At 42.2% G+C, this 27241-nt stretch overlaps 1 protein-coding gene across 1 annotated transcript in view; it reads right to left on the minus strand.

Annotated features, from left to right (window-relative positions):
- The window catches only part of LOC114641657 (uncharacterized), an 80380-nt gene extending 58700 nt beyond the window's left edge, over positions 1-21680 (minus strand). The window contains exons 1-3 of the mRNA XM_028790681.2: positions 21522-21680; positions 15393-15905; positions 7444-8721 (exon numbers count right to left, since the gene is read on the minus strand). Of these exons, the coding sequence (XP_028646514.2) occupies positions 7444-8721; positions 15393-15777 (1663 nt within the window). The 5' untranslated portion in view covers positions 15778-15905; positions 21522-21680. The remainder of the gene's footprint in view (positions 1-7443; positions 8722-15392; positions 15906-21521) is intronic.
- Positions 21681-27241: the final 5561 nt, after the last annotated feature.

The following is a 27241-nucleotide window of genomic DNA, read 5'->3' on the forward strand; positions in this document are numbered from 1 at the left end:
TGATAGCACTTCCATTCTGTCCAGCGCTGGCCTGAGCCGTACATCCGATACTGTCAGAGTAGGCCCCGGTCCTCTGCGATACTAAACCGGATCAAACTGTTTTGAGAATGGCAACAAAGATTATAAGGAACTTAATAATTAATTTGTACATGTGCTACTAGACGGGCTCCGGCAAACCAAAGTACTTATTTGGATGAAGTGGTGTTGACATATAAATGTAAAATGCTCTCAATTGAAAGAGGTGTTCCTCTTGTTAAGTGCTCGCGTGATTATGGTGCACGGTGGTGCGCATTTGCATGTATAAGAATTTTTTTTTTGTAATAAAAGTAGACTGCGTGACCGGTGTACTTTGACCCTGGTCAAGAAGCTTCAGAGAGTATTGTTATTCTTCTGACGTCTGTATATTACCCAAACGTACGCTGTTAATAATTTTCTTGCCATCGCAAGGACATTTAGTCTACATGTCAACAAGTGGGTATGAGGATGTCACAATAGACGGTCGAGTTCAAGCTGAAGTTCATGTTAATGTTTCCATGTATCTCTCAATAATGTAGTAGAGTTTGTTCACGTCAACTGGGCTGGCGTTTATTTGCCAGAAATTTGCCACCACTAATAAAAATGACTTCTTCACTCCCAGGGATACCAAATATTCTTCCACAGACTAACGACAGGAAGACTGGTTTTCTGGCTGGCTATGGACTGATATGGTGATGTGTTAAGAACGAAAGGATGGAAATGAAAATGATCAAATTGACAGAGAGAGGGCTGAATTCAAAGACACCCCAAAAATCAAAGGGGAAAAAAATGAGGCGACAGGCAAGTGAGTCCCAACCCCCCACGTGCTTGTATGCCTGCCTGACAACGTCCTAATGAGACAACGGATGGTGACCTGGGGGATCTCCTCCCACATCTGGACATCACTGAGTTCCTGGACAGTCTGAGGAATCGGATGGACCCAAACATAATGTCCCACCCAGAGGTGTTCTTTTTGATTGAGGTCAGGCGAGTGAGCTGGGGGACAGTCAATGGGATCAATTCCTTCATCCTCTAGCAAACACATGAGGCCGGGCATTGTGGAAACACCAGGAGGAACCCAGGAGCCACTGCACCAGCATAGGGTCTGACAAGGGGTCCAAGGATTTCATCCCGATACCTAATGGCAGTCAAGGTGCCATTGTCTAGCCTGTAGAGGTCTCTGTGTCCCTCCATGGATATGCCTCCCTCCCCAGATATACCATTACTGACACCCCACCAAAGCGCTCATGATGAACAATGTCCTAGGCAGCATAACATTCTCCATGACTTCTCCAGACCCTTTCACGTCTGTCACGTGTGCTCAGGGTGAACCTGCTCTCTCATCTGTGAAAAGCACAGGGTGCCCGCCAGTGGTGGATCTGCCAATTCTGGTATTCTATGGCTACACGGTGCCCACTAGAAGATGTCGGGCCCTCAGGCCACCCTCATGAAGTCTGTTTCTGATTGTTTGGTCAGAGACTTTCACACCAGTGTTCTGCCTGCCTGCTGGAGGTCATTTTGTAGGCTCTAGCAGTGCTCATCCTGTTCCTCTTTGCACAAAGGAGCAGATAGTGGTGGGTTAAGGACCTTCTACGAGGGGCCCTGTCCAGCTCTCCTCAAGGAACTGCCTGTCTGTCTCCTGGAATCTCCTCCATGCCCTTGAGACTGTGCTGGGAGACACAGCAAACCTTCTGGGCAATGGGAAGTGCCTATTGATGTGCCTGCCATCCTGGAGAAGTTGGACTACCTGTGCCACCAAACTCTGTAGGGTCCGGGTATGGCTTCATGCTACCAGTAGTGACACTGACTGTAGACAAATGGAAAATGACAGATGAGGAGGGAAAAATGTCAGTGGCCTCCCTCCACCTGTTAAAACATTCATTCCTGTTTTGGGGGTTGTCTCATTGTTGCCCCTCTAGTGCACCAAAGCAGCTGAAACTGATGAACAAGCCGCTCTGCTACTTAACTGAGCAGAACAATAGCCCACAAGTTTCACTGACCTGATGCTATACTCTCATCCAAAAGTGGACCTTTAATTTTTTTGAGCAGTTTATAAATATATTTGTTCTTCTTCATCTTTTCTCAACTTGAATTTGTATTCGAACAGGAAATGCGCACATTCAGCATTTCTGACTATAAAAATGGTCAAAATTATTGAAATCATACAGATCACAAATGTATAGCACAGACCAGTGGACACATGTATTTTATGTTATCATTATTAGTTTGTTTTTACTTTTTATGCCTCCCCTGACCGCATGTTTCTGACAGGTTGACAGATCAGGAGTCTCCATGGACTGTGATGTCCACAGATGACATTCTGAGTGGTGAAGAAGAGAGTGCAGGCAGGGTGGACTGGGTGGAGAAGAGTGGCAGGAGTGATTTGTGATACAAGAGTAAGAGTGAAAGGGACGCTCTATAAAACGGTGTCTCGTATGGTTTGGAGACCACTCTCATGAAAAGACAGGAAGTGGTGGAGTTGAAGATGCGACGATTTTCGCTCGGAGTATCAAGGGTCGACAGGATTAGGAATGAGGATATTAGAGGGGACAACGCAGGTACTAAGGTTTGGAGACCGAGTGAGTGAGAGAGGTGAGACTGAGATGGTTTGGCCACGTGAAGAGGGGAGATGAGGGGTACATCGGGGGAAGAATAATGGAGGATGGAACCGCCAAGAGGAAAAGCAGAAGGCCAAAGAGGAGGTCTATGGATGTGGTGAGGGAGGACATGAAGGCAGTCGGTGTGGCAGAAAATGATAGATAGGGATAGATGTCTCTATGGTGGCCGAAAGAAGACGAGGCAGAAGCAGAAGAAAATCACCAAAGAGTAGAGTGGAGAGAGAAAGACGTGGCGAACTTCAAGAGGAGACACCATGCAGGAATTCCGAGTTCACTCAATGGAGGTTAAGTTGTCCGCCGCCACATTCTAACAGCCTTCTCTATCACCCCAATTTGTGTATTTCTGGGCTGGACAGACAGACAGACTTCCACGTGTAGACGTTTATAAATAAGATAGCAAAAAAAAATGTTGATATAAATGTTTGCACTAAAGAAAAAAAAATGTAGTTCAGAGTCAAAACAAGCAGAGAAGAAAAATATAAATAAAAACAGAATGTGGAAAGCAACACAAAGGCACTCACCTTGATGTTTACTCAGTCACTTTCAATTCAGGAAAGGGTATCAGCAGCCTTAAACCAAAAAAAAACAAAAACAAAAACAAACTGGACTCTGTTTCAACCCATAACATAAATTAAAAAAATAATAAATAAAAACCTCAGGAGCCTCAAGCTGCTCCTTAACAGCAACCAACTGCTGAGCCACCAGGCACCTCTATGGCTGGCACACCTCGCATACCTTGTTTTTTTTTTCCCCAAAAATGAAGTTTATTTAATACTTTGCACATTCAAAAAAGTATAACATGGACATTCTAACATTTTTAAACATCAGACATAAAAAAAACCATGAGAAAGTGGTCGTTACATATAAAATAATGGGCGAGTCAAAATTATGTTAACACTGATGGTACTGCAATGAATATACTGGCGGACCGTGTCTGTGGCACATATGGTACGTGTGTTGAACATGATGGTGAGCAGGTTGAGACATTCTTGTAGATCATCTTGCACATATGAAGCATGCTTTGTGAATAAACGGTTTCTGCCATTCAAATGTTAACGTAATTTGGACTCACCGTTATTAACGTTAAATGAACCTGAGAGGCCTTAACAAAGCAATAGCCTTGTTTCACATTTTGTTTTTGCCACGATTGCAAAAAGTCGTGGAATAATTCAGTAAGTCAGTGCATACTTAAGCTATAAATGGTGGTATCCTTCTTGAGGGTCTCATACCCTAAACTCTTTCACTCAGGCCTCTCCCATCGATCGTCAAACTGCCCCTTCATGCGGCTCCAGCCACACTTAGAAAGACGTCTCAATTTCCTATAGAACATTAGCTTCTCATAGCTAACTAGAACATGGTATTGCCTGTTACCCCCTGTAGCTAACACAAAATAGAACCTTCTTAGCTATATCTATAATAGAGTGTTTGGAATTGGTCTCGTTGCTAGCATGAACTGAAAGACCCATTTGCAGTTTTTAAATGGGATTTGGTGTGGTGGGTTGGCACCCTGCCCGGGATTGGTTCCTGCCTTGTGCCATGTGTTGGCTGGGATTGGCTCCAGCAGACCCCCATGACCCTGTGTTCGGATTCAGCGGGTTGGAAAATGGATGGATGGATGGATAAATGGGATTTGGCATATGGTTTTCTGACCACTCAGAAATGGGTCCACTGTATAAGCAAACTTCAAGAATCAACCAAGATATCTAAACCTTAAACAGAACTTCTTTTCTTTGCTATATCTGTTTTCTTCCTTCTTATTTTGTGTCAAATGTTTTACCTTGTATTTTTGCTAAAGCTTTTAAAAAAATGAAGATATTTTGTCTGCAGAATCATTTCAGCATGTCAGGCTATTGCCAGAATCCCATGAAGCGTACTAAAGCTGCAGTACTTTGACAATTTGGGTAAACGCAGCCACAAGCAGTGTTATAATTCTATCAGGATTGACCCCTTGGCTGGACTTCACATTCTTGCTTTATATATACAGTGGGTACGGAAAGTATTCAGAACCCCTTCAGTTTTTCACTCCTTGTCATATTGCAGCCATTTGCTAAAATCATTTAAATTAATTTTTTCCCTCATTAATGTACAAACAGCACCCCATATTAACAGACAAAAAAAGAATTTTTGAAATTGTTGCAGATTTATTAAAAAAGAAAAACTGAAATATCACATGGTCCTAAGTATTCAGACCCTTTGCTCAGTATTTAGTAGAAGCCCCCTTTTGAGCTAATACAGCCAGGAGTCTTCTTGGGAAAGATGCAACAAGTTTTTCACACCTGGATTTGGGGATCCTCTGCCATTCCTCCTTGCAGATCCTCTCCAGTTCTGTCAGGTTGGATGGCAAACGTTGGTGGACAGCCATTTTTAGGTCTCTCCAGAGATGCTCAATTGGGTTTAAGTCAGGGCTCTGGCTGGGCCATTCAAGAACAGTCACAGAGTTGTTGTGAAGCCACTCCTTCATTATTTTAGCTGTGTGCTCAGGGTCATTGTCTTGTTGGAAGGTAAACCTTTGGCCCAGTCTGAGGTCCTTAGCACTCTGGAGAAGGTTTTTGTCCAGGATATCCCTGTACTTGGCCGCATTCATCTGTCCCTCGATTGCAACCAGTCGTCCTGTCCCTGAAGCTGAAAACACCCCCACAGCATGATGCTGCCACTGCCATGCTTCACTATGGGGACTGTATTGGACAAGTGATGAGCAGTGCCTGGTTGTCTCCACACATACCTCAGTGCAAGACACATGACAGCCCGCATGGAGTTTGCTAAAAGACACCTGAAAGACTCTGAGATGGTGAGAAATAAGATTCTCTGGTCTGATGAGACCAAGATAGAACTTTTTGGCCTTAATTCTAAGCGGTATGTGTGGAGACAACCAGGCACTGCTCATCACTTGTCCAATACAGTCCTCACAGTGAAGCATGGCGGTGGCAGCATCATGCTGTGGGGGTGTTTTTCAGCTGCAGGGACAGGACGACTGGTTGCAATTGAGGGAAAGATGAATGCGGCCAAGTACAGGGATATCCTGGACAAAAACCTTCTCCAGAGTGCTAAGGACCTCAGACTGGGCCGAAGGTTTACCTTCCAACAAGACAATGACCCTAAGCAGACAGCTAAAATAACGAAGGAGTGGCTTCACAACAACTCTGTGACTGTTCTTGAATGGCCCAGCCAGAGCCCTGACTTAAACCCAATTGAGTATCTCTGGAGAGACCTAAAAATGGCTGTCCACCAACGTTTACCATCCAACCTGACAGAACTGGAGAGGATCTGCAAGGAGGAATGGCAGAGGATCCCCAAATCCAGGTGTGAAAAACTTGTTGCATCTTTCCCAAGAAGACTCATGGCTGTATTAGTTCAAAAGGGCACTTCTACTAAATACTGAGCAAAGGGTCTGAATACTTAGGACCAGGTGATATTTCAGTTTTTCTTTTTTAATAAATCTGCAACAATTTCAAAAATTCTTTTTTTTGTCTGTTAATATGGGGTGCTGTGTGTACATTAATGAGGGAAAAAATTAATTTAAATGATTTTAGCAAATGGCTGCAATATGACAAAGAGTGAAAAATTGAGGGGGGTCTGAATACTTTCCGTACCCACTGTGTGTATATATATATATATATATATATATATATATATATATATATATATATATATATATTCATGCTTGATTTTTTTTTCTATGTTAATGTTACTTTTGTTGATGATATGCATTATTCTTTCTTTATGATTTTGACTGTGCATGTAGGCAGCTGGTGCTGCATTCTATGTGCTCTGCGGATGGTACCCAAGAGGCGGGGCCACCTGCCAATCACAACCAGGATCTGCCCACCTCCCTATAAAACCAGAGGGTCTCCCAGAGTGCCTTGTGGCTCATTTCGAATGCACTTGGGAATCGGTGAGGCGTCTTGTGTTTTTAATTGTGCTTCTGGATTTGCTCTTAACAGGCATTGTATTTCTTTTTGTGCTCTTTACTGCATTGCAAAGAAATTTTCTTGTGAAGAACAAGTCTTTAGATAGATAGATAGATAGATAGATAGATAGATAGATAGATAGATAGATAGATAGATAGATAGATAGATAGATAGATAGATAGATAGATAGATAGATAGATAGATAGATAGATGATTCTGTGTTTAGCCTTGTTACTAACCAGGTTTGATTGTTTTACCCCTCTAGGGGACATTTTTGACACTATGTGTTTTGGAACTTTTTAGCGATGGAACTCTTAATTGACAACAAGCACTAGTGGACACTAGACATATCCTGTCCTACTGTATTTATGTTGATGCTTTGGCATTAATATGTTTCTATTACACATAATAACATTTCGTATTGTAAAAAAAAAATAACACTTTTGACTCATTTTTTCTGCAGATGCACATAACTCTAAGGATGCTACACAGACGGGAAAATGAAGTGGTGTAAAACATAATTGGAACCTAACCACATTTGTAAAACTTAATATGCAGAAAAACCAGTTAGCTGCTCTGGACCCAGTCTCTGTCCAGAATGAATTCTAATACATTGTTGAAATGCACACATTTGTGAGAGTCATTTCTCCACATTCAGAAAACCAATGCAAACACTTACATGGTTAATTTCTCCAAATGTGTTTTGTGCGCTAACAGTCACAATTTAGCCAGGACAGTTTTGTGACCCCACCATAACTGTTATTCCTGGAAATCTGCAGAAAGTTCTCAGTGTAACACCTGAATTGTTCCTAATGATGCTTTGTTTTGCAGTTTCTAGAGTTTGAAAGTAATAAGTAGGGAGTCAACAAAATCCTGGAATTTTTTTTTATACAGACCTCAGCACCCGGGCACAGTTTCAGTTGGATTTTTTCCACCAGGTAGCTCTGCTCTAATTCCTCTCTCTCCAGTATGGATTTTCGAGTGGTAGTTAAGGTTGCTTACTTGTGAAAATCGTTTACCACATTCCAAACAGCAATATGGCTTCTCTCCAGTATGAATTCGTGTATGCTGCCGAAAAGAGCCATGATTAGAGAATCGTTTGCCACATTCAGAGCAGCAATATGGCTTCTCTCCTGTGTGAATTCGGTTGTGCGTTTGAAGGGAGCTACTGTAAGAGAATCTTTTGCCACACTCCGAACAGCAGTAAGGTTTCTCTCCAGTATGAACTCGTGAGTGCCGCTGAAGACTGTTACGGTCAAAAAATTGTTTGCCACACTCAGAACATGAACATGGCCTCTCTCCAGTATGAACTTGCATATGTCTTTGGAGACTGCTGGGATTATCACAACGTTTGCCACATTCCGAACAGCAATATTTTTTTTCTCCAGTGTGAACTCTTGTGTGGCTCTGAAGTTTGCTACTATCAGTGAATCCTTTACCACATTCAGAACAGCAAAAGGGCTTTACTCGGGTGTGGATTCTTGTGTGGGTCCGAAGATTGTTTATTCGTGAGAACCATTTGCCACATTCACTACAACAGTAAGGCTTCTCTCCACTGTGAATTCTTAAGTGGTTATAAAAATTTCCTAAAAATGAAAATCCTTTACCGCATTCAGAACAGCAATAAGGTTTTTCTCCCATGTGAATTTTTTTATGATTTTGAAGACTGCTGTTATGTGAAAATCTTTTGCCACATTCAGGACAGCTGTATGGCTTCTCTCCAGTATGAACGCGTGTGTGCCGCTGAAGAGCACTGTTATCGGGGAATCGTTTGCCACACTCTGGACAGCAGTGGGGGTTGTCTCCAGTGTGGATTCTTTTATGTCTTTGTAGACTTCTTTTGTGCGGAAATAGTTTCCCACATTCACAACAGGCATATGGCTTCTGAATTGTATGAATTGACTTACCTTCACATTCAGATTTGTCTTTATATGTTTTTCCACCGGTATGCAAGACCTCTTGGTCTGTATTATGCACTTGTTGTTGATCAGTGTAGATGGCGTCTGTCTGTGCTGGCCTGGCAGGAAGAAGAGAACTGCACTGGAAAGAGGGTACGGCCAAATCCTCTGATCCTCTGGATGATTTTTTCTTCTTGCCCTTGTCCTGCTGCTGTTGCAGTTTGCACTGAAGAGAAGCCTGAGCAAATGACGATGCAGAGAAGCTGCTTTCATCCTGGAAATCTGCAATAATACAAACAGTTTAGTTTTTGTATTTTTTCTTCACTTTAATGTATTTAAAGATCTCTCTGTCAAGTTGGTTGGTGTTGCTCCCTGACAACTCAGTTCATTTCCTGGTCTGTCCACTGTGTGTATGGCCATTAATGTTCTCCTGCTGTCTCTTCAGGTTCTCATCTCCCTCTCATATCCCACAGAACAGTCAAGGAGGTGGTCAAGTGCATCAGAAACAGTAAAGGGGAATTAATAGCTACAGACAGTGAAATAGCGGATGCCATAAACTTACATTTTTCTGAGGTCTATACAAGTCAGCAAGTGGATAACCTCAGAGCAGTAACAGGGACTACTAAGGAGGTACTGAGGGATTTGGAAATTGTAGAGAGAGAAGAGCTGCTCAGATTAAATGAGCTGAAATCAAACAAGTCACCAGGTAGAGATAATATTTATCCTCAATTTCTTAAGGAGGCTAGTGAGTGCAGATATAAAACCCTGACACATATTTTTAGGAAGTCACTGTGCACTGGAGAGATTCTGAAGAACTAGAAAATGGCAAATATCATCCTGTTATATTAAAAGGGTGACAGGGCAGATCCAAGCAACTATAGGCCAGTAAGCTTAACGTTAATCACAGAAAAAATAATGAAAGGAATAAGAATAAGATTGAGCAACACACGGCAAGGACAGGAGTTTAACTGAGCAGTCAGCATGGGCTCAGAAGAGGGAGGTCGTATTTGACTAACATGCTGGAATTCTATGAGGAGGCAACAAAATGATCTGATCAGAATGGATCAGAAATAATGAGATTATTTATCTGGACTTTCAGAAAACATTTGATGAGGTGCCACATGAGAGGTTGGGTATCAAACTAAAAGAAGTGGCAGTTCAGGGTGATGTTTTTAGATGGGTGAAGAATTGGCTCAGACACAGGAAGGGTGATGGTGCGAGGAACCAAATCAGAATTGGCCGATGTTAAGAGTGGTGTCCAGCAGGGGGCAGTGCTGGGGCCACTGCTATTTTTAATATATACAAATGATTTAGATAGGAATATAAGTAACAAGCTGGTTAAGTTTGCTGATGATACCAAGATAGGTGGATTGGCAGATAATTTGGAATCCGTTATATCATCGGAGAAGGACTTGGCTATCAAACAGGATTGGACAGATTTGTGGCAGATGAAATTTAATGTCAGTAAATGTAAAGAATTACATGTAGGAAGGAAAAATGTGAGGTTTGAATACACAATGGGTGGTCGGAAAACCGAGAGGACACCTTATGAGAAGGAGTTAGGAGTCGTAGTGGACTCTAAGATATCAACTGTCAGACAGTGTGCAGAAGCCATTAAGACAGCTAACAGAATGTCAGGTTATATAGCGCCTTGATGTGTGGAGTACAAGTCACAGGAGGTTCTGCTCAAGCTTTATAACACACTGGTGAGGCCTCATCTGGAGTCCTGGGTGCAAAATGGACATAGCAGCACAAGAGAAGGTCCAGAGAAGAGCGACTAGGCTGATTCAGGGTACAGGAGTTATGAGGAAAGATTAAAAGAGCTGAGCTTTTACAGTTTAAGGAAAAGAAGATTAAGAGGAGACCTGACTGAAGTATTTAGAATTATGAAGAGAATTAGTCCAGTGAATCAAGACGATGACTTTAAAATGAGTTCATCAAGAAGACGGGGATGATATCTTTCATCTGATATTCCTGCAGATCAAATATGGGAAATACTGCCCGAGTCCGGTTCTGAAGACGTTGGAAACTTGTGAAGGGCAAATGTCACACAAACATGAAGAAGTTTTTTTTTTTTTTACACAGAGAACGATAGACACTTGGAATAAGAGATCAATTAGTGTGGTAGACAGGAGGACTTTAGGGACTTTCAAAACTCAACTTGATTTTTTTTTAGAAGAATTAAGTGGATAGGACCGGTGAACTTTGGTGGGCTGAATGGCCTGTTCTCATCTAGATTGTTCTAATGCTCTAATTAGTAAAGCCCAGTTGTGCAGAAGTCAGCACGGTCGCTCATGGCTCCAGCTCAATACTTTTCAGAATTACCAAAGAGGGGCTTTGGGACTGGGGCAGCTGACCAACAGCAACTGCAATCTGGCAGGCCAGTTTGGGTTCTCTGCTGCCTCCAGTGTTTTGTGGTCGAATTCGGCACCCAGGTGTGGTTCATTTGAACTTAACATCTTCTTGGTATGTCCGCTCAAGTCATCCACAGGAAACTCCAGTCCTCCTTTGACATTCTAAGGAATATGCGGGTCAGGTGGACTGGGGACTTTACACTGGTCCAATATGGGTGTCATTGTGTTCCTGAAATATTCAGAGTATATAATACATTAGTAAGGTCGCGTCTGGAGTGTTGTGTGCAGTTCTGGTCACCGCGGTACAAGAAAGACAGAGCAGCACTTGAAGCTGTGCAGAGGAGAGCAACCAAGTGCATCATGGGACTGCAGGACATGGACTACTGCGACAGACTTGGAAAATTAAACGTGTTAAGTCTGAGCAGAGGAGACGGAGTGGGGACCTCACCCAGGTCTTTAAAATTCTCAAAGGGTATGACAAAGAAGATCCAGCAACATTCTTCCTGCTCAATGATGGATGACATACAAGAGAACATCAGTGGAAAGTAAGGAGAAGTGCATTTAAAATTGAAGCCTGGAAACTCTTCTTTATGCAAAGAGTCGTCCAACTCTGGAATAAACTACCGAGGCATGGAGTTGAAGCAGAAACCTCGACCACCTTCTGGAGGAGATATCGGGACAGCTTTCGCATTAGCTAAACAGGTGACAAATGGACTGAATGGCCTCCTCTCGTTTTGTCACAGTTCTTAGGTTCACATGGGCTGAACTGGCACCCTCTACAGGCTGATGCCCGATGTTGCTACTCTTCCTCCACGTGTGAACCTCAATTGAATTAACAGTAGTTAACAGTAGAGATCCAACCTGCAAACATTGCAATTGAGCTCCAGACTCACTAGAACCGAAATCTTTAAATGCCTAACAGACATCCTTGATGTCACAATCCCTCCTAATCCATTACCAGTTATGTTTGGTGGGCTCACAGAGGAGCTTAAAGTGGAGAACGACAAACAAACTGTAGTTGCCTTCACTACACTATTGGCACATAGACTTATCTTGCTCAACTGGAAGAATCCTAATTCATCTTTGTTAAGTCAGTGGGTAACTGATGTTATATCCATCCATCCATTATCCAACCCGCTATATCCTAACTACAGGGTCACGGGGGTCTGCTGGAGCCAATCCCAGCCAACACAGGGCGCAAGGCAGGAAACAAACCCCGGCAGTGCACCAGCCCACCGCAGGGCACACACACACACAAGCACACACTAGGGACAATTTAGAATCGCCAATCCACCTAACCTGCATGTCTTTGGACTGTGGGAGGAAACCCACACAGACACGGGGAGAACAAGCAAACTTGGAAGCGAACCCCAGGCTCCGTGCAAAACGTTTTTAAAAACCTGGCAGGATTGAATCAAAAACATTTTACAATAAGAATTTATACTGGGGAGAAAAGACTCCTTTCTCTCTTTACTACTCTCAAAAGCTTTACTCGGGCTGTTGGCCTTCCTCTCTTTACCGTGGTTAGGGGGTTGATTTGATTTTAGCTTTGATACATTCGACTTGATTGTATGGAATGTTCCATCCATCCATTTTGCAACCCGCTGAATCCGAACACAGGGTCACGAGGGTCTGCTGGAGCCAATCCCAGCCAACACAGGGCACAAGGCAGGAACCAATCCCGGGCAGGGTGCCAACCCACCGCAGGACACACACAAACACACCCACACACCAAGCACACACTAAGGCCAATTTAGAATCGCCAGTCCACCTAAGCAGCATGTCTTTGGACTGTGGGAGGAAACCCACGCAGACACGGGGAGAACATGCAAACTCCACGCAGGGAGGACCCGGGAAGCGAACCCAGGTCTCCCAACTGCGAGGCAGCAGCGCTACCCACTGCGCCACCATGCCGCCCTGTATGGAATGTTACATGTGTTTAATAAATTCAATAAAAAATAAAAATAATAATTAAAAAAAAAAAAGTTGAGAAAAATTATAGGATGTTGTCATATTCGTGCACACGAGAGACAGTTAGAGGGACCAATCAAAGGTATTCCCACGCCAGGCCAGGGGGCAGCGGGGTACACTAATCTTTCACCTGATATTCCTGCAGATCAAATATGGGAAATACTGCCCGAGTCCAGCCCTGAAGACGTCACCTCCAGTTCCGGCCCTGAAGACGTCACCTCCGGCTCAGGCTCCAAGAAAGGACCTTCCTGTTCCGGCCCCCCAGATGACGTCACTTCCGCCGACCTACTATAAAAGCAAGACAACCTCCACGTGTACTCAGTTCTGTTTTGGACTCAAACCCGTTCACAACTCTTCTCCAGATTTGCCCTTTTGCCGCCAGGGATTAAGTATACGGGTGGCTGCCCCAAAACCTTTTTTTCTGTGTGTCAAGGCTGACTATTTTCACCACGTTAAAAACGTTTCAGATTCCTTAGCGCACACCGAACCGTTGAACTTAACCCCCCCACATTCTATAAGTGTGTATTACGTCAAAATGAGTGTAAGATCAGTGATGTTATTGGAGTAAAATACGGCTGGACTTACAAGTTTTAGGAAGGTGAGACGAGGCGAGTTGGTGGACACGATCAGCACACACAGACCCCCCAAAAGTGAATGAAACCGGGCACTGCATTAGAAAGTGAGATGAACCTTTAGACCAAAGTCACTTCGGTGGATTTATCTGCACAGACGTGATGGCTTTATGATTTTTGTGTGTGTGTGTACCCTAATGGAGCACAGTTGATAGAATGTGTAACTTTAAAAACATATGATTGTGTAATTTCATTAAACAGAATATTGGTGATGCTTTACTACTAAAATGACAGCTTCATGTGGGGAAATGACTTGCCTGATCAGTACAGATTTTCTTAGTGGGCAAAACCTTTTATACCTTATTAGTTTTTAGGACAGCCATTATTAGTGGTTATGTTCCTAAGCAGCTCATCTCTATTCGTGTTCCAAATAAATGGGTATAGAAAAGAACCCCCCCCCCCCCTTTGAAATAGTCCCATTTGTTTTGCTTTACAGCCTTATATGAAAACACACAAACTAATATTTCTTCCCAGCTTCACTCACTCAATGCACCCTCTAACATCCAAGTGAAAGATATCACAGCTACAGTTCAGAAGAATTTTAAAAAATCAAAACCAAGACCTACTGAGATTAATGAAGGATCAGCGCCCCCCCCCCCCCCCCCCCCATGTCAATGTCATTTTGTTGACCCCCCTTTTGCTTTAATGACACCCTTGAGTCTGTTCTGATTCTGCTCTATCAGCTTTGCACCCCTAGATTGTGTAATATTTGCCCCCCACTCTCTTCTTTACAGTTGAACTGTTCAAGTTTGGTCACATTGGACGGTGAGTGTTGGTGGTCTGCTATCTTCAGATCTTTCCACAGATTTTCAGTGTGATTTAGGTCTGGGCTCTGACTGGCCACACCAGCACATTCATTTTTTTTCTCCTTCAGCCACCGTGCGGTCCGTTTTGCTGTGTGCTTCGGGTTGTTGTCGTGTTGACAGGTGAACATTCTGCTCATCTTCAACTTGCTGGTAGAGGGTAGCAGGTTTTCCTCCAGAATTTGATGGTATTTTGCCCCATCCATTTTTCCTTCTACCCTAATGAGAGCCCCAGGCCCCCAACAACAGGATGCTGTCCACTCCATGCTTTACTGTAGGTGTGGTGTGTTGTGGATGGTAAGCTGCTTTGGTGCACCGTTTGGTGTTGAAGCCAAATAGTTTGATTTTGGTCTCCTCTGACCAGAAGACCTTTTTTCCACTTGGCATCCAAATCTTCAAGGTGCATTCTGGCAAAGCTCAAATGAGCCTTCATGTGGCCTTTCTTGAGAAGTGCGACCCTCCCGAACAAGCCACAATGGTGGAGCGCTTCTGAAATTGTAGTCACATGCACACCATTAATGACCACTCTGTGACATCAAATCCTGTAACTCCTTCAAAGTGGCCATTGGGCTCTCAGTAGCCTCTCTTACCAGTGTCTTCCTTGGTCTTTTATCCAGTTTGGAGGATCCAGGGAGAGTCCTAGTAGTACCAAACACTTCTTTATGATGGACTTCACTGGGCTCCTTGGGATTGATAAAGCCTTTGAGATGTTTTTGTCTCCATCTCCTGCCTTATATCTGTCCACAACTCTGTCCCTGAGATCTTTTGAAAGTGGCTGCCCACCCCTAGTCAGTTGTTTGCTGTCAGTTGCACTACCAAGCAAGGGGATGAATGGACCAGGAACAGCTTCACTAATCACACTCATTACAACTGAGCACAGGTGGAAGGAAGCCAGTAACAAAGGTCTCATTGGAAATGGGGGGCACTTACATTAATCTCTGGATTTCTTGTTTTTCATGTTTTCTAAGTTCTTCTGAACTGTAGCTGTGATCTCTTTCCCTTGGATGTTAGAGATTGCACTGAGTAAGTAAAGCTAGAAGAAATATTAGTTTGTGTTTTAAGGCTGTACAGCAAAAAAAAAAGGTAATATTTTGAAGGGGGGGGATTCTTTTCTATACCCACTGTACTATGGTGGTAAAATCTATAACAGGTAATCAGTTTCACTTTCTTTCATTTTTAATTACATTACTTACTTATTCCCCTGCTCCTACATGACTGCTGCTCTTCTTCTCCGTCTCTCACGTTTCTTTCACTGATTTTCTCTTCAGACTCCAAGAATTCAGATTTCGGTTCCACAGAATTCTGCTGGGTAGCCATATGAGTCAGCCAGGGCTGTAGATTGGAATGAGATTCTTCAGAAATCTCTTGTTTGAAAACATTCCCACATCTGAAGGCATTTGAATCCTCCACTTTAACTTGGACAATCTCCCCTTCAGATTCTTCCTCTTTCAAACCTGAAATTCTTCTTTCACAAACCTCCGACTTCACACACAGGTCCTCTGGTGCATGCCACTCACAGATCTCTTGTTTGATGTGTGCCAGTTTTTCATCCACGCTATCTTCTTTGTCTGAGGCCATCTTCCGTGGAAAACTCTTCTCTCCCCCGGAGATATTCCTCTAAGATTCCCTTCTCACAATGAAAGCCCTGGCTTGGAGTTCATTAGACACACCTCACTGCATGGTCATGGGAAGGAGGCTCATTGTATCTGTCCAAATAAAAGTGAATAGGTTTACTTCATAAAGTCACAAACAATAACTTGACTAAAACTCAGAAACAGAAATCCAGAAAGCACTTCTTTACACACCAAAACTGAAGCCAGAAATGACTTCTTTGTTCCAGAGTCCTGCAACTCATTCCATAAACTACCAAGACATGGAGTTGAAGCTGAAACTTTAACAACCTTAAAGAAGCATCTGAATGAGATACTGGGACAGCTTAGCTATGAGCTAAACAAATGGGCACCAGACAGACTGAATGGTCTCCTCTCATTTGTCAGATTTTCTATTTTCAAAGTTTTTAGGTAAATAAAAACAATAAGGAATTACTTGAATCAATGTTCTTAAGTTATAATCTTAGGGTTCACTAAACATTGGTAACTACATTTTTATGAGAGATTTTGAAATGTGGTGAATCCCCCATGTTAGCCTAAGAAACTCTTGTGGATTATAAGCGAACACCTACTTGATGTGGAAACAAAGTCCGGCTGATTGAGCAAAAGTGAAGAACAGGGAAAAAGTTATAAAATGTTTCTTTTTTTATATCAGATTCAATCATATTAAACAGGCAGTATAAGTCAAATGTAATAGAAAAGAAAAAGTAATATCTAACTGAAACTAATTCTATCAAATTAAAGAGACTCAACCTGCAACATACTGATAATCCACACCTCAATTACAGTGAAACCCACAGAAATACCAGCAAAAACAAACATGTTGAGGTCAAACACACATTGTGCCATATTTAACAGCCAATATAAATATCAACAGGCCAGCCTATTGTCTGATTGGCTGTTGATCCTGATCTGTTAGGAAGAGCCGCTCCTCCACCTGCTCAGTGCTCCACTACCTAAAGCACTCCTCCTGTCACTCCTCTTCTTTATCTCTCTCTTAATCTTGCCTGTTGACCCTGCACTGCAGCTTACCTCTCCTGTCTTGACACAAAATACTTCTGGCATGGTGTAACAACTGTTACAAAATAACTTTGTGATAAAGTGACTTGTGAACCTAATGCACTTATGCTTCGTGTACATCCATGTCTGCAGGATACTGAACAACACTTGCTAAAAATCGAAGATTTGTTTCCTGGCAATGTGAGGACCGTGAAATAAAAAGACTTTGTTATTACAGTGGGTGCACTGTTTTCAGATAATGAAGAAGTGTACTATAATGATGGAAAACAGCCTTATCTGTATATAGCACTGAGCAGCAGAACTTGCTAAGAGGTCACTGAATACACAACATTTGAAAGAATGGAGCTTTATATGTATATAATATTGGTCAGTGAAAAGTGTGTGTGACTACTTTTAGGACCAAGGAGTGAGCATATATAAAGCCTGTCTCAATGACTCAGAAGCCACCTTGCAAAGATGGAAAAAGTCTGTGTCTGTGAGAAATGCTTCCAAACTCCTCCAAAGATGGGCATACAAACATCAAAGACCACAATGAAGAACTGGAAGCCTATTGTATTGTTCCATGGCACCTCTTTGGTTGTATGTACTCATATACAGTATGATGGATAGATAGATAGAATTTAATTTCAGTATATTAGGCAGGATTAGATAAACTGATAGAATTTCATTTTAGTACAGTAGGCAGGATTAGATAAAGCGATAGAATTTCACTTTAGTACAGTAGGCAGGATTAGATAAATTGATGGAATTTAATTTTAGTACATTAGGCAGGATTAGATAAACGGAATTTAATTATAGTATAGTAGACAGGATTAGATAAATAGAATTTCATTTTAGTATAGTAGACAGGATTAGATAAATAGAATTTCATTTTACTATAGTAGACAGGATTAGATAAATGGAATTTCATTTTAGTATAGTAGGCAGGATTAGATAAATAGAATTTCATTTTAGTATAGTAGGCAGGATTAGATAAATGGAATTTCATTTTAGTATAGTAGGCAGGATTAGATAAATAGAATTTCATTTTAGTATAGTAGACAGGATTAGATAAATGGAATTTCATTTTAGTAGAGTAGACAGGATTAGATAAATAGAATTCCATTTTAGTATAGTAGGCAGGATTAGATAAATAGAATTCCATTACAGTGATCCCTCGCTATATCGCGCTTCGCCTTTCGCGGCTTCACTCTATCGCGGATTTTATCTGTAAGCATATTTAAATATATATTGCAGATTTTTTGCTGGTTCGCGGATTTCTGAGGACAATGGGTCTTTTAATTTCTGGTACATGCTTCCTCAGTTGGTTTACCCAGTTGATTTCATACAAGGGATGCTATTGGCAGATGGCTGAGAAGCTACCCAATTTACTTTTCTCTGTGTCTCTTGCGCTGACTTTCTCTGATCCTGACGTAGGGGGTGTGAGCAGGGGGGCTGTTCGCACACCTAGACGATACGGACGCTCGTCTAAAAATACTGAAAGATTATCTTCACGTTGCTATCTTCTGTGTGCAGCTGCTTCCTGAAGCAACATGCTGAACGGTGCTTCGCATACTTAAAAGCACGAAGGCCACGTATTGATTTTTCACTGTTTGTTTTTCTCTGTCTCTCTCTCTCTCTATCTCTCTCTCTGCTCCTGATGGAGGGGGTGTGAGCTGCCGCCTTCAACAGCTTTTTACCGGCGGTGCTTCGCATACTTAAAAGCCAAACAGCCCTATTGATTTGTTTGCTTTTCTCTCTGTTTCTGACATTCTGTGCTCCTGACACGCACTCCTTTGAAGAGGAAGATATGTTTGCATTCTTTTAATTGTGAGACAGAACTGTCATCTCTGTCTTGTCATGGAGCACAGTTTAAACTTTTGAAAAAGAGACAAATGTTTGTTTGCACTGTTTGAATAACGTTCCTGTCTCTCTACAACCTCCTGTGTTTCTGCGCAAATCTGTGACCCAAGCATGACAATATAAAAATAACCATATAAACATATGGTTTCTACTTCGCGGATTTTCTTATTTCGCGGGTGGCTCTGGAACGCAACCCCCGCGATGGAGGAGGGATTACTGTATAGTATAGTAGACAGGATTAGATAAATGGAATTTCATTTTAGTATAGTAGGCGGGATTAGATAAATGGAATTTCATTTTAGTACAGTAGGCAGGATTAGATAAATAGAATTTCATTTTAGTATAGTAGACAGGATTAGATAAATGGAATTTCATTTTAGTATAGTAGGCAGGATTAGATAAATGGAATTTCATTTTAGTATAGTAGACAGGATTAGATAAATGGAATTTCATTTTAGTATAGTATGCAGGATTAGATAAATGGAATTTCATTTTAGTATAGTAGGCAGGATTAGATAAATAGAATTCCATTATAGTATAGTAGACAGGATTAGATAAATGGAATTTCATTTTAGTATAGTAGGCGGGATTAGATAAATGGAATTTCATTTTAGTATAGTAGGCAGGATTAGATTAATGGAATTTCATTTTAGTATAGTAGGCAGGATTAGATAAATAGAATTTCATTTTAGTATAGTAGGCGGGATTAGATAAATGGAATTTCATTTTAGTACAGTAGGCAGGATTAGATAAATAGAATTTCATTTTAGTATAGTAGGCAGGATTAGATAAATAGAATTCCATTATAGTATAGTAGACAGGATTAGATAAATGGAATTTCATTTTAGTATAGTAGGCGGGATTAGATAAATGGAATTTCATTTTAGTACAGTAGGCAGGATTAGATAAATAGAATTTCATTTTAGTATAGTAGACAGGACTAGATAAATGGAATTTCATTTTAGTATAGTAGACAGGGGTCAGCACAGTGGCGCAGTGGGTAGCGCTGCTGCCTCGCAGTTGGGAGACCTGAGGACCTGGGTTCGCCTCCCGGGTCCTCCCTGCGTGGAGTTTGCATGTTCTCCCCGTGTCTGCGTGGGTTTCCTCCGGGTGCTCCGGTTTCCTCCCACAGTCCAAAGACATGCAGGTTAGGTGGACTGGCGATTCTAAATTGGCCCTAGTGTGTGTTTGTGTGTGTCCTGCAGTGGGTTGGCACCCTGCCCGGGATTGGTTCCTGCCTTGTGCCCTGTGTTGGCTGGGATTGGCTCCAGCAGACCCCCGTGACCCTGTGTTCGGATTCAGCAGGTTAGAAAATGGGTGGATGTATGGATATAGTAGACAGGATTAGATAAATGGAATTTCATTTTAGTATAGTAGGCAGGATTAGATAAATGGAATTTCATTTTAGTATAGTAGGCAGGATTAGATAAATGGAATTTCATTTTAGTATAGTAGGCAGGATTAGATAAATTGATAGAATTTCAGTTTAGTATAGTAGACAGGATTAGATAGATAGAATGAACTTCATTTTAGTACATCAGGCAGGGTTAGACAGACAGACAGACAGACAGACAGATAATGTATTGAATAGGAGAGAAAGTTGCATTTTAAATCAAGTTAAAGCCTGGGGACCGTATTGTTAAATGTATACTTCCACGAAAATCACCATCATAAACAAGAAACTAAAGCCTAAGGGGTAGAGTTTTTGAACTGAAGACAGGGCTCTTGACCAATGAATGAGTGGGAGGAGAGATGGGTCTTCAATTCAAAAAGTCAGTCCTAGGATGTTTCAGTTTCCAGTTTATGATGTGTGCTGATTTAACCAGAAATATCAATATATTAAAGCTTAGCACAAAAAAAGCATATGTTTTGCATATTCTGAGCATATGATTGGATAACTGACATATGGATTATGCAACACGGCTAACATGAGATTTTTTTCATCTCATGCCCATGGATGTTTTTCACACTGTTGTACAACACTGGCCACTACTGACTTACAGTATATTAAGTGGTGATATTATTAGGTTGGTAGTTTAAATATTACACGGGACTGAAAGAGATTTTAACTTTTTAATAAACAGTGCCTGGAGGTATTACCCTTAATATAAGTTTTTATCTCTCTCACATTACTGTCTACACACAACATACACAAGTCATTACTAATCATATATAAGTGTTCATTGATAGACCTTACTAATCAACTGTCATTACATATTATATGAAGCTTTTTGCTTTCTATTCTGCATGAAAACACAAGTCTGATTAATATTTTCTGTCAGCCACCACTATAAAGTACATGTATAAAGTAATATATGAACAAAATCATCATTTTTGGGTGGCATATTCCTTTAATGCCCCACCCAACCCCAGAAGTCACTTCAAGCCCAGCCCAAAAAACACTTCTCTCTCGGTCAGGGCCAGACCTGGACTGAATGCCCACTGTCTGCACCTGATGTTTCTACACCCAGAAGTATTCACTTAAAATCCATTTGACATTCCCACCGGTTTATCCCACTCACTCTTTACTTTCTTCTCATCTTTCAGGTGACCTGTTCTTCATCCTGCACTGGTCACTCAAGGTTTGAGGTTTTTCTTGTTGTCCTCCTACCTTCTGAACTCACATGTGTCCAGTTCACTGGCAGCACTAAGATGACCACTGATGGCTGAGTGTGTCCAGTGATGGACTGGTGCCCCCTTCAGGGTTGGTTCCTGCCTTGCACCCCATGCCACATGCGTCCACTGAATGAAGTGGCTATCGTAACAGAGGGGTGGCTAGCAGTTGTTTGTTTTGCACCTTAAGGGTCTGTGGCTGACCTTGCTGTGTGAATGCCCACCATGTTAACTGACCTGCTCAGTGTCATTTCTGTCATGATCAAGATGAGCTCTTCACGCTTCTTCTCGTCTATTGCACGTTCACAAAAGTCTTCGGGATGTTAGTGTGATTTGATGACTCCCTCTGTAGATTCAATCAAACATCCCTCAGTTTCTGATACTAGAAGAAAAAGAAAGTGTCAGTTCTATAGTTTACCATGATTAAAAATTACATATCCACAAAATTAGACATTAAGTCTATTTTGGGATGGCACAGTGGCACAGAGGATAGGAGAAATACTGCCATCTACTGTATGGACAGGGACGTGCACAAAAGGAGTGGCAGCAGGGGCTCAAGCCACTGTTTAATTCCACACTCTGTTGTTTAATAGAAAAATTGCATAACCACATATCAAAATATTGGAATTATTGTAGCCTGGCATAGAGGCTAGGAAAAATACTGGAATATACCGCATTGTTGTTGAATTATTCTTAAATGTTTAACAGCTCCCACACGCTTGCCTTTAATTGCGTGTTTTCTGTTCAGCACATTCTCCCTGTGTCTCCTCGCCATTTCTCTTTGTACTCCACATTCAAAAAAAGGGATGCAGGTTATGCTGAAGTGGTCTTTAAGATGTCCAGCACGAGTGTGCCCTGTGATGGACTTGCTAAAGAAAAGAAAAAAAACAGTGGGGGAAAAACTCAAACTACACTCAGTTAACAGGTATCACATCACTCCGAATGCAATATAGCCACAATAATTGCCCGTTTGGCAGAACAGTTTTATATATACACACATACATATACAACAGATATGTATTATTATTATATTATGATTATTATTATTAATAATAATAAGACATGTTATGTATTAAGCACCTTTCTCTCTCATGTGTGTATATTATATATGATATATATGATATGTATATGGTATATATGATGTATATATACAGTGGTGTGAAAAACTATTTGCCCCCTTCCTGATTTCTTATTCTTTTGCATGTTTGTCACACAAAATGTTTCTGATCATCAAACACATTTAACCATTAGTCAAATATAACACAAGTAAACACAAAATGCAGTTTGTAAATGGTGGTTTTTATTATTTAGGGAGAAAAAAAAAATCCAAACCTACATGGCCCTGTGTGAAAAAGTAATTGCCCCCTGAACCTAATAACTGGTTGGGCCACCCTTAGCAGCAATAACTGCAATCAAGCGTTTGCGATAACTTGCAATGAGTCTTTTACAGCGCTCTGGAGGAATTTTGGCCCACTCATCTTTGCAAAATTGTTGTAATTCAGCTTTATTTGAGGGTTTTCTAGCATGAACCGCCTTTTTAAGGTCATGCCATAGCATCTCAATTGGATTCAGGTCAGGACTTTGACTAGGCCACTCCAAAGTCTTCATTTTGTTTTTCTTCAGCCATTCAGAGGTGAATTTGCTGGTGTGTTTTGGGTCATTGTCCTGTTGCAGCACCCAAGATCGCTTCAGCTTGAGTTGACGAACAGATGGCCGGACATTCTCCTTCAGGATTTTTTGGTAGACAGTAGAATTCATGGTTCCATCTATCACAGCAAGCCTTCCAGGTCCTGAAGCAGCAAAACAACCCCAGACCATCACACTACCACCACCATATTTTACTGTTGGTATGATGTTCTTTTTCTGAAATGCTGTGTTCCTTTTACGCCAGATGTAAAGGGACATTTGCCTTCCAAAAAGTTCAACTTTTGACTCATCAGTCCACAAGGTATTTTCCCAAAAGTCTTGGCAATCATTGAGATGTTTCTTAGCAAAATTGAGACGAGCCCTAATGTTCTTTTTGCTTAACAGTGGTTTGCGTCTTGGAAATCTGCCATGCAGGCCGTTTTTGCCCAGTCTCTTTCTTATGATGGAGTCGTGAACACTGACCTTAATTGAGGCAAGTGAGGCCTGCAGTTCTTTAGACGTTGTCCTGGGGTCTTTTGTGACCTCTCGGATGAGTCGTCTCTGCGCTCTTGGGGTAATTTTGGTCGGCCGGCCACTCCTGGGAAGGTTCACCACTGTTCCATGTTTTTGCCATTTGTGGATAATGGCTCTCACTGTGGTTCGCTGGAGTCCCAGAGCTTTAGAAATGGCTTTATAACCTTTACCAGACTGATAGATCTCAATTACTTCTGTTCTCATTTGTTCCTGAATTTCTTTGGATCTTGGCATGATGTCTAGCTTTTGAGGTGCTTTTGGTCTACTTCTCTGTGTCAGGCAGCTCCTATTTAAGTGATTTCTTGATTGAAACAGGTGTGGCAGTAATCAGGCCTGGGGGTGGCTACGGAAATTGAACTCAGGTGTGATACACCACAGTTAGGTTATTTTTTAACAAGGGGGCAATTACTTTTTCACACAGGGCCATGTAGGTTTGGATTTTTTTTCTCCCTAAATAATAAACACCATCATTTAAAAACTGCATTTTGTGTTTACTTGTGTTATATTTGACTAATGGTTAAATGTGTTTGATGATCAGAAACATTTTGTATGACAAACATGCAAAACAATAAGAAATCAGGAAGGGGGCAAATAGTTTTTCACACCACTGTATGATACAGTACCTGATGTTGCGCCACGGAGGCTGGTTCAGTTACTTGACAGGGTGAAAATTGGAGAATTACATTCATAGGCCTGAGTCGCACTCTGAGTTTTTGGATAGTTACCTACAAGGTAATCCTCTTTAATAAAACCCCTGTGTGCGTCCGTGTGTGTGTCTTCTGGTGAAGTGCTCATGCGCGGGGCACAGTGCGACGCTTCAAAGGCCGCCTGACGCGTCACACAAGACAGAGAGGGCGGGACCTATAAAATATCGCGCGGCCGATCCAATCAGATTTCGGTAAATGAGGGAAGACCTAAAACATAAGGGACGAAAAATCCAATCGGGTACTGAGATGCGGAGACCAGCTTCCCCAAAGAGGTGGCATTAGTGTTTGTTGTTGTGCAAGTGTTCACTCTGAGGATGTCATATTTGCAATTAACAAACTTGGCCCGGTAAAGTGTTTTCCTAAATATACGAATTTTCATGATATTACAATAGAATGACTTTTAAAAGTAGATTTATTTTCGGGCACATAAAATCCGTTGCTGGGGAGACGCCATACATACAATAATCAGCTGCAGGCCAGCCCAGATTAAAATACTTGCTGGAGAGATGTATTACTGTGAGAGAAAATTAAAGGCACACAATACATTGACGCATATTACAGCCACATACAAGCCAGTATTACTGTAACAGAAAATAGACGGTCCTTTGCCATTTAATATAGACTGTTTCTACTAATGTTTATGCACTACTATTCTAGCGCCCGTTATTGTAACGGGCTTAATGTCTAGTAATAATAATAATTCTTTACATTTATATAGCGCTTTTCTCACTACTCAAAGCGCTCTCCACGCATGGAGGACCCGGAAAGCGAATCCACAATCTCCTTACTGCAAGGCAGCAGCATAATGCTTGTGAGCGATCGGCAAACATCCGCCACGTCCTCTCAGTTGCGAGAAGCAGATCTTAGAAATGTGACGCAGTGATTGGGGCTCATCAGGTGTACGCACTTTTGCTTCCCCTGACGGGGATCGGACCTCGGACGTCCGCGACTGAGGCGAAGCCTCTGACAGAGCGAAGACAGAGTATTACATTCATAGGTCTGGACCGCAATCTTATATTTGGATGGTGACGCTTGTGGTTGGTCGGCCAGTCTCCAAACATCCGCCACGTCCTGTCAGTTGCGAGAAGCGGATCTTAGATATGTGTGATACAGTAATTGGGGCTCGTAAGGTGTACGCAGTTTAAATCCCCTTACGGGGAATGAACCTCAGACGTCGCGCGGCGCCCCGGCGGCTGGTTCGTTTATTTGACAGGGTGAAGATCGGAGTATTACATTCATAGGTCTGAATCGCAACCTGATTAGTCAGTTCTACAAAACATTATGGATGGTATAAAGTGGAAGAGCAGCTTTGAGACACGACTCCAAGAACCTCGTTTAATTCGATTTGTTCGACTCGGAGCTTCAACTTCACGGGGCGTTTAAGTAGAATCTCCGAAACTCCAACTAACAGCCCGAAGACAGCGCCACACCGCCTCGTTATCGCTGTCTGCCGGCATTCACCCACTTCTGCCGACGTCCTGTTGAATTTTCTTTCCTCTCCTTTCCCGTGCGGTGTTCTCACCCCTGCACGATTCTTCAGTTACTCACCGACACTCCTCTTTCTCGACACTCTATTTTTTTCCCCTCTGTTTTTCTTCTTCTTCTCGCTAAAGTGCAGATACAAATCTCGGTCGGCTCTCGAAGCTGTCTCGGGGCGGAAATAAACAAAGAGAAACAAAACGAGTCATCGGAGAGCGACTCTCTGGGAAAATAAAAAGTTATTTGCTTGGGCGACCACTGCCATCTACTGTACGGAGGAAAGATTTTTTTTATAAATGTTTCGGTTTTCTGTGTTCATAAACGAAGCGCTCGAACAAACTCTGAAAAGGAATTTCCCCTAACACCAATGGATGGCAGTGTTTACCCGACATGAGTCTTTCAATTAGGCAGCAACGATCAATAAACTCCAACTGCGGACCTTCAGAGCGCCACTCTATCAAGAAGGTTGTCGTCTTTCTTTATACGTCAGTGATTCGCCAGGCTACGCTTATGATTGGGGGTTCGCGAGGGTATCCAATTTGCTGCCCATCGGAGTTACCGAGTCGCGTTGCTCTGCAGTTCTGGACCCATCTCGTAACGCCGCCTTTCCTTGGAGTCGCTCATTGGTGACTCGTTTTGTTGTCGACTGCCATCTGCACTTTCAATGGGGAGGTATTATGCAAAAAGAAGAAAAGAAGAAAGCCACGGGATGAGAAAGAGTCTGTGAGCATCGGATGGGGATGGGAATATCGTGCGGGAGAGGGAAAGAAAGGTGAGCCGAGAGGGACAGGGGAGGAGCTAAGCGTACGGCGCTCAGGCGGCTATCCGCGCTTGGCAGATTCTCCGGGGGTCTCCACGACCCCGCATTTGAAGTCGCGGCTGAATTTGCACTACGCCGATTAGACTTACAATCGAGGCTCAGTCGGTCTCACTAAGTCGTTTGTCGGTAACTACACATGCGACTGAAAGCAGTTCACCATTATGCATCACTCGTCATATTGGGAAAGGCGCTATATAAATGAAAGTTTTTATTATTTAAACGATCGGGGAGAATATCAAAGAAAGCTGATAAAGACAAAGAGGAGAGAATAGCGTCTACAGAGGAAGGGCAATTGACTTGGAGTGTATGGTGATGATTATTTCCTGAAAAAAGGAAAGCACACAAGTTACTGAGCAGCGTGTTTTATTTAACTGATGTAAGACAGAAGAGCGTCATGAACTCTCGGGACACAACAGTCCACGCTAAGCTTCATCTTTATCCTGACGTGGAGCAGAACACTTGACGCTTACTTTCCCTCAATCCCCTTTGGTGGAAGACAAAACAGCTGACACAAGCCCAGCTTTCTGAATTCATTAAGCGAGGCAGGTGGGCTTCACTCTTGTCGTGCCCCATTAGACACGTGGTGGACGGTACAGGATGGTAGTGAGACCAGTTATGTTATATGGGCTGGAGACGGTGGCACTGACCAGAAAGCTGGAGGTGGCAGAGTTAAAGATGCTAAGATTTCCATTGGGTGTGACGAGGATGGATCCATATTACTAACCGAGAATGGTAAACCGGAAGGCACGGACCCAGGTACACGGCGATGGACGCAGGAGACATAGTGCACA

This window comes from Erpetoichthys calabaricus, chromosome 5 (assembly GCF_900747795.2).
Source record: "Erpetoichthys calabaricus chromosome 5, fErpCal1.3, whole genome shotgun sequence".
Classification (NCBI taxonomy): Eukaryota; Metazoa; Chordata; class Cladistia; order Polypteriformes; family Polypteridae; genus Erpetoichthys; species Erpetoichthys calabaricus.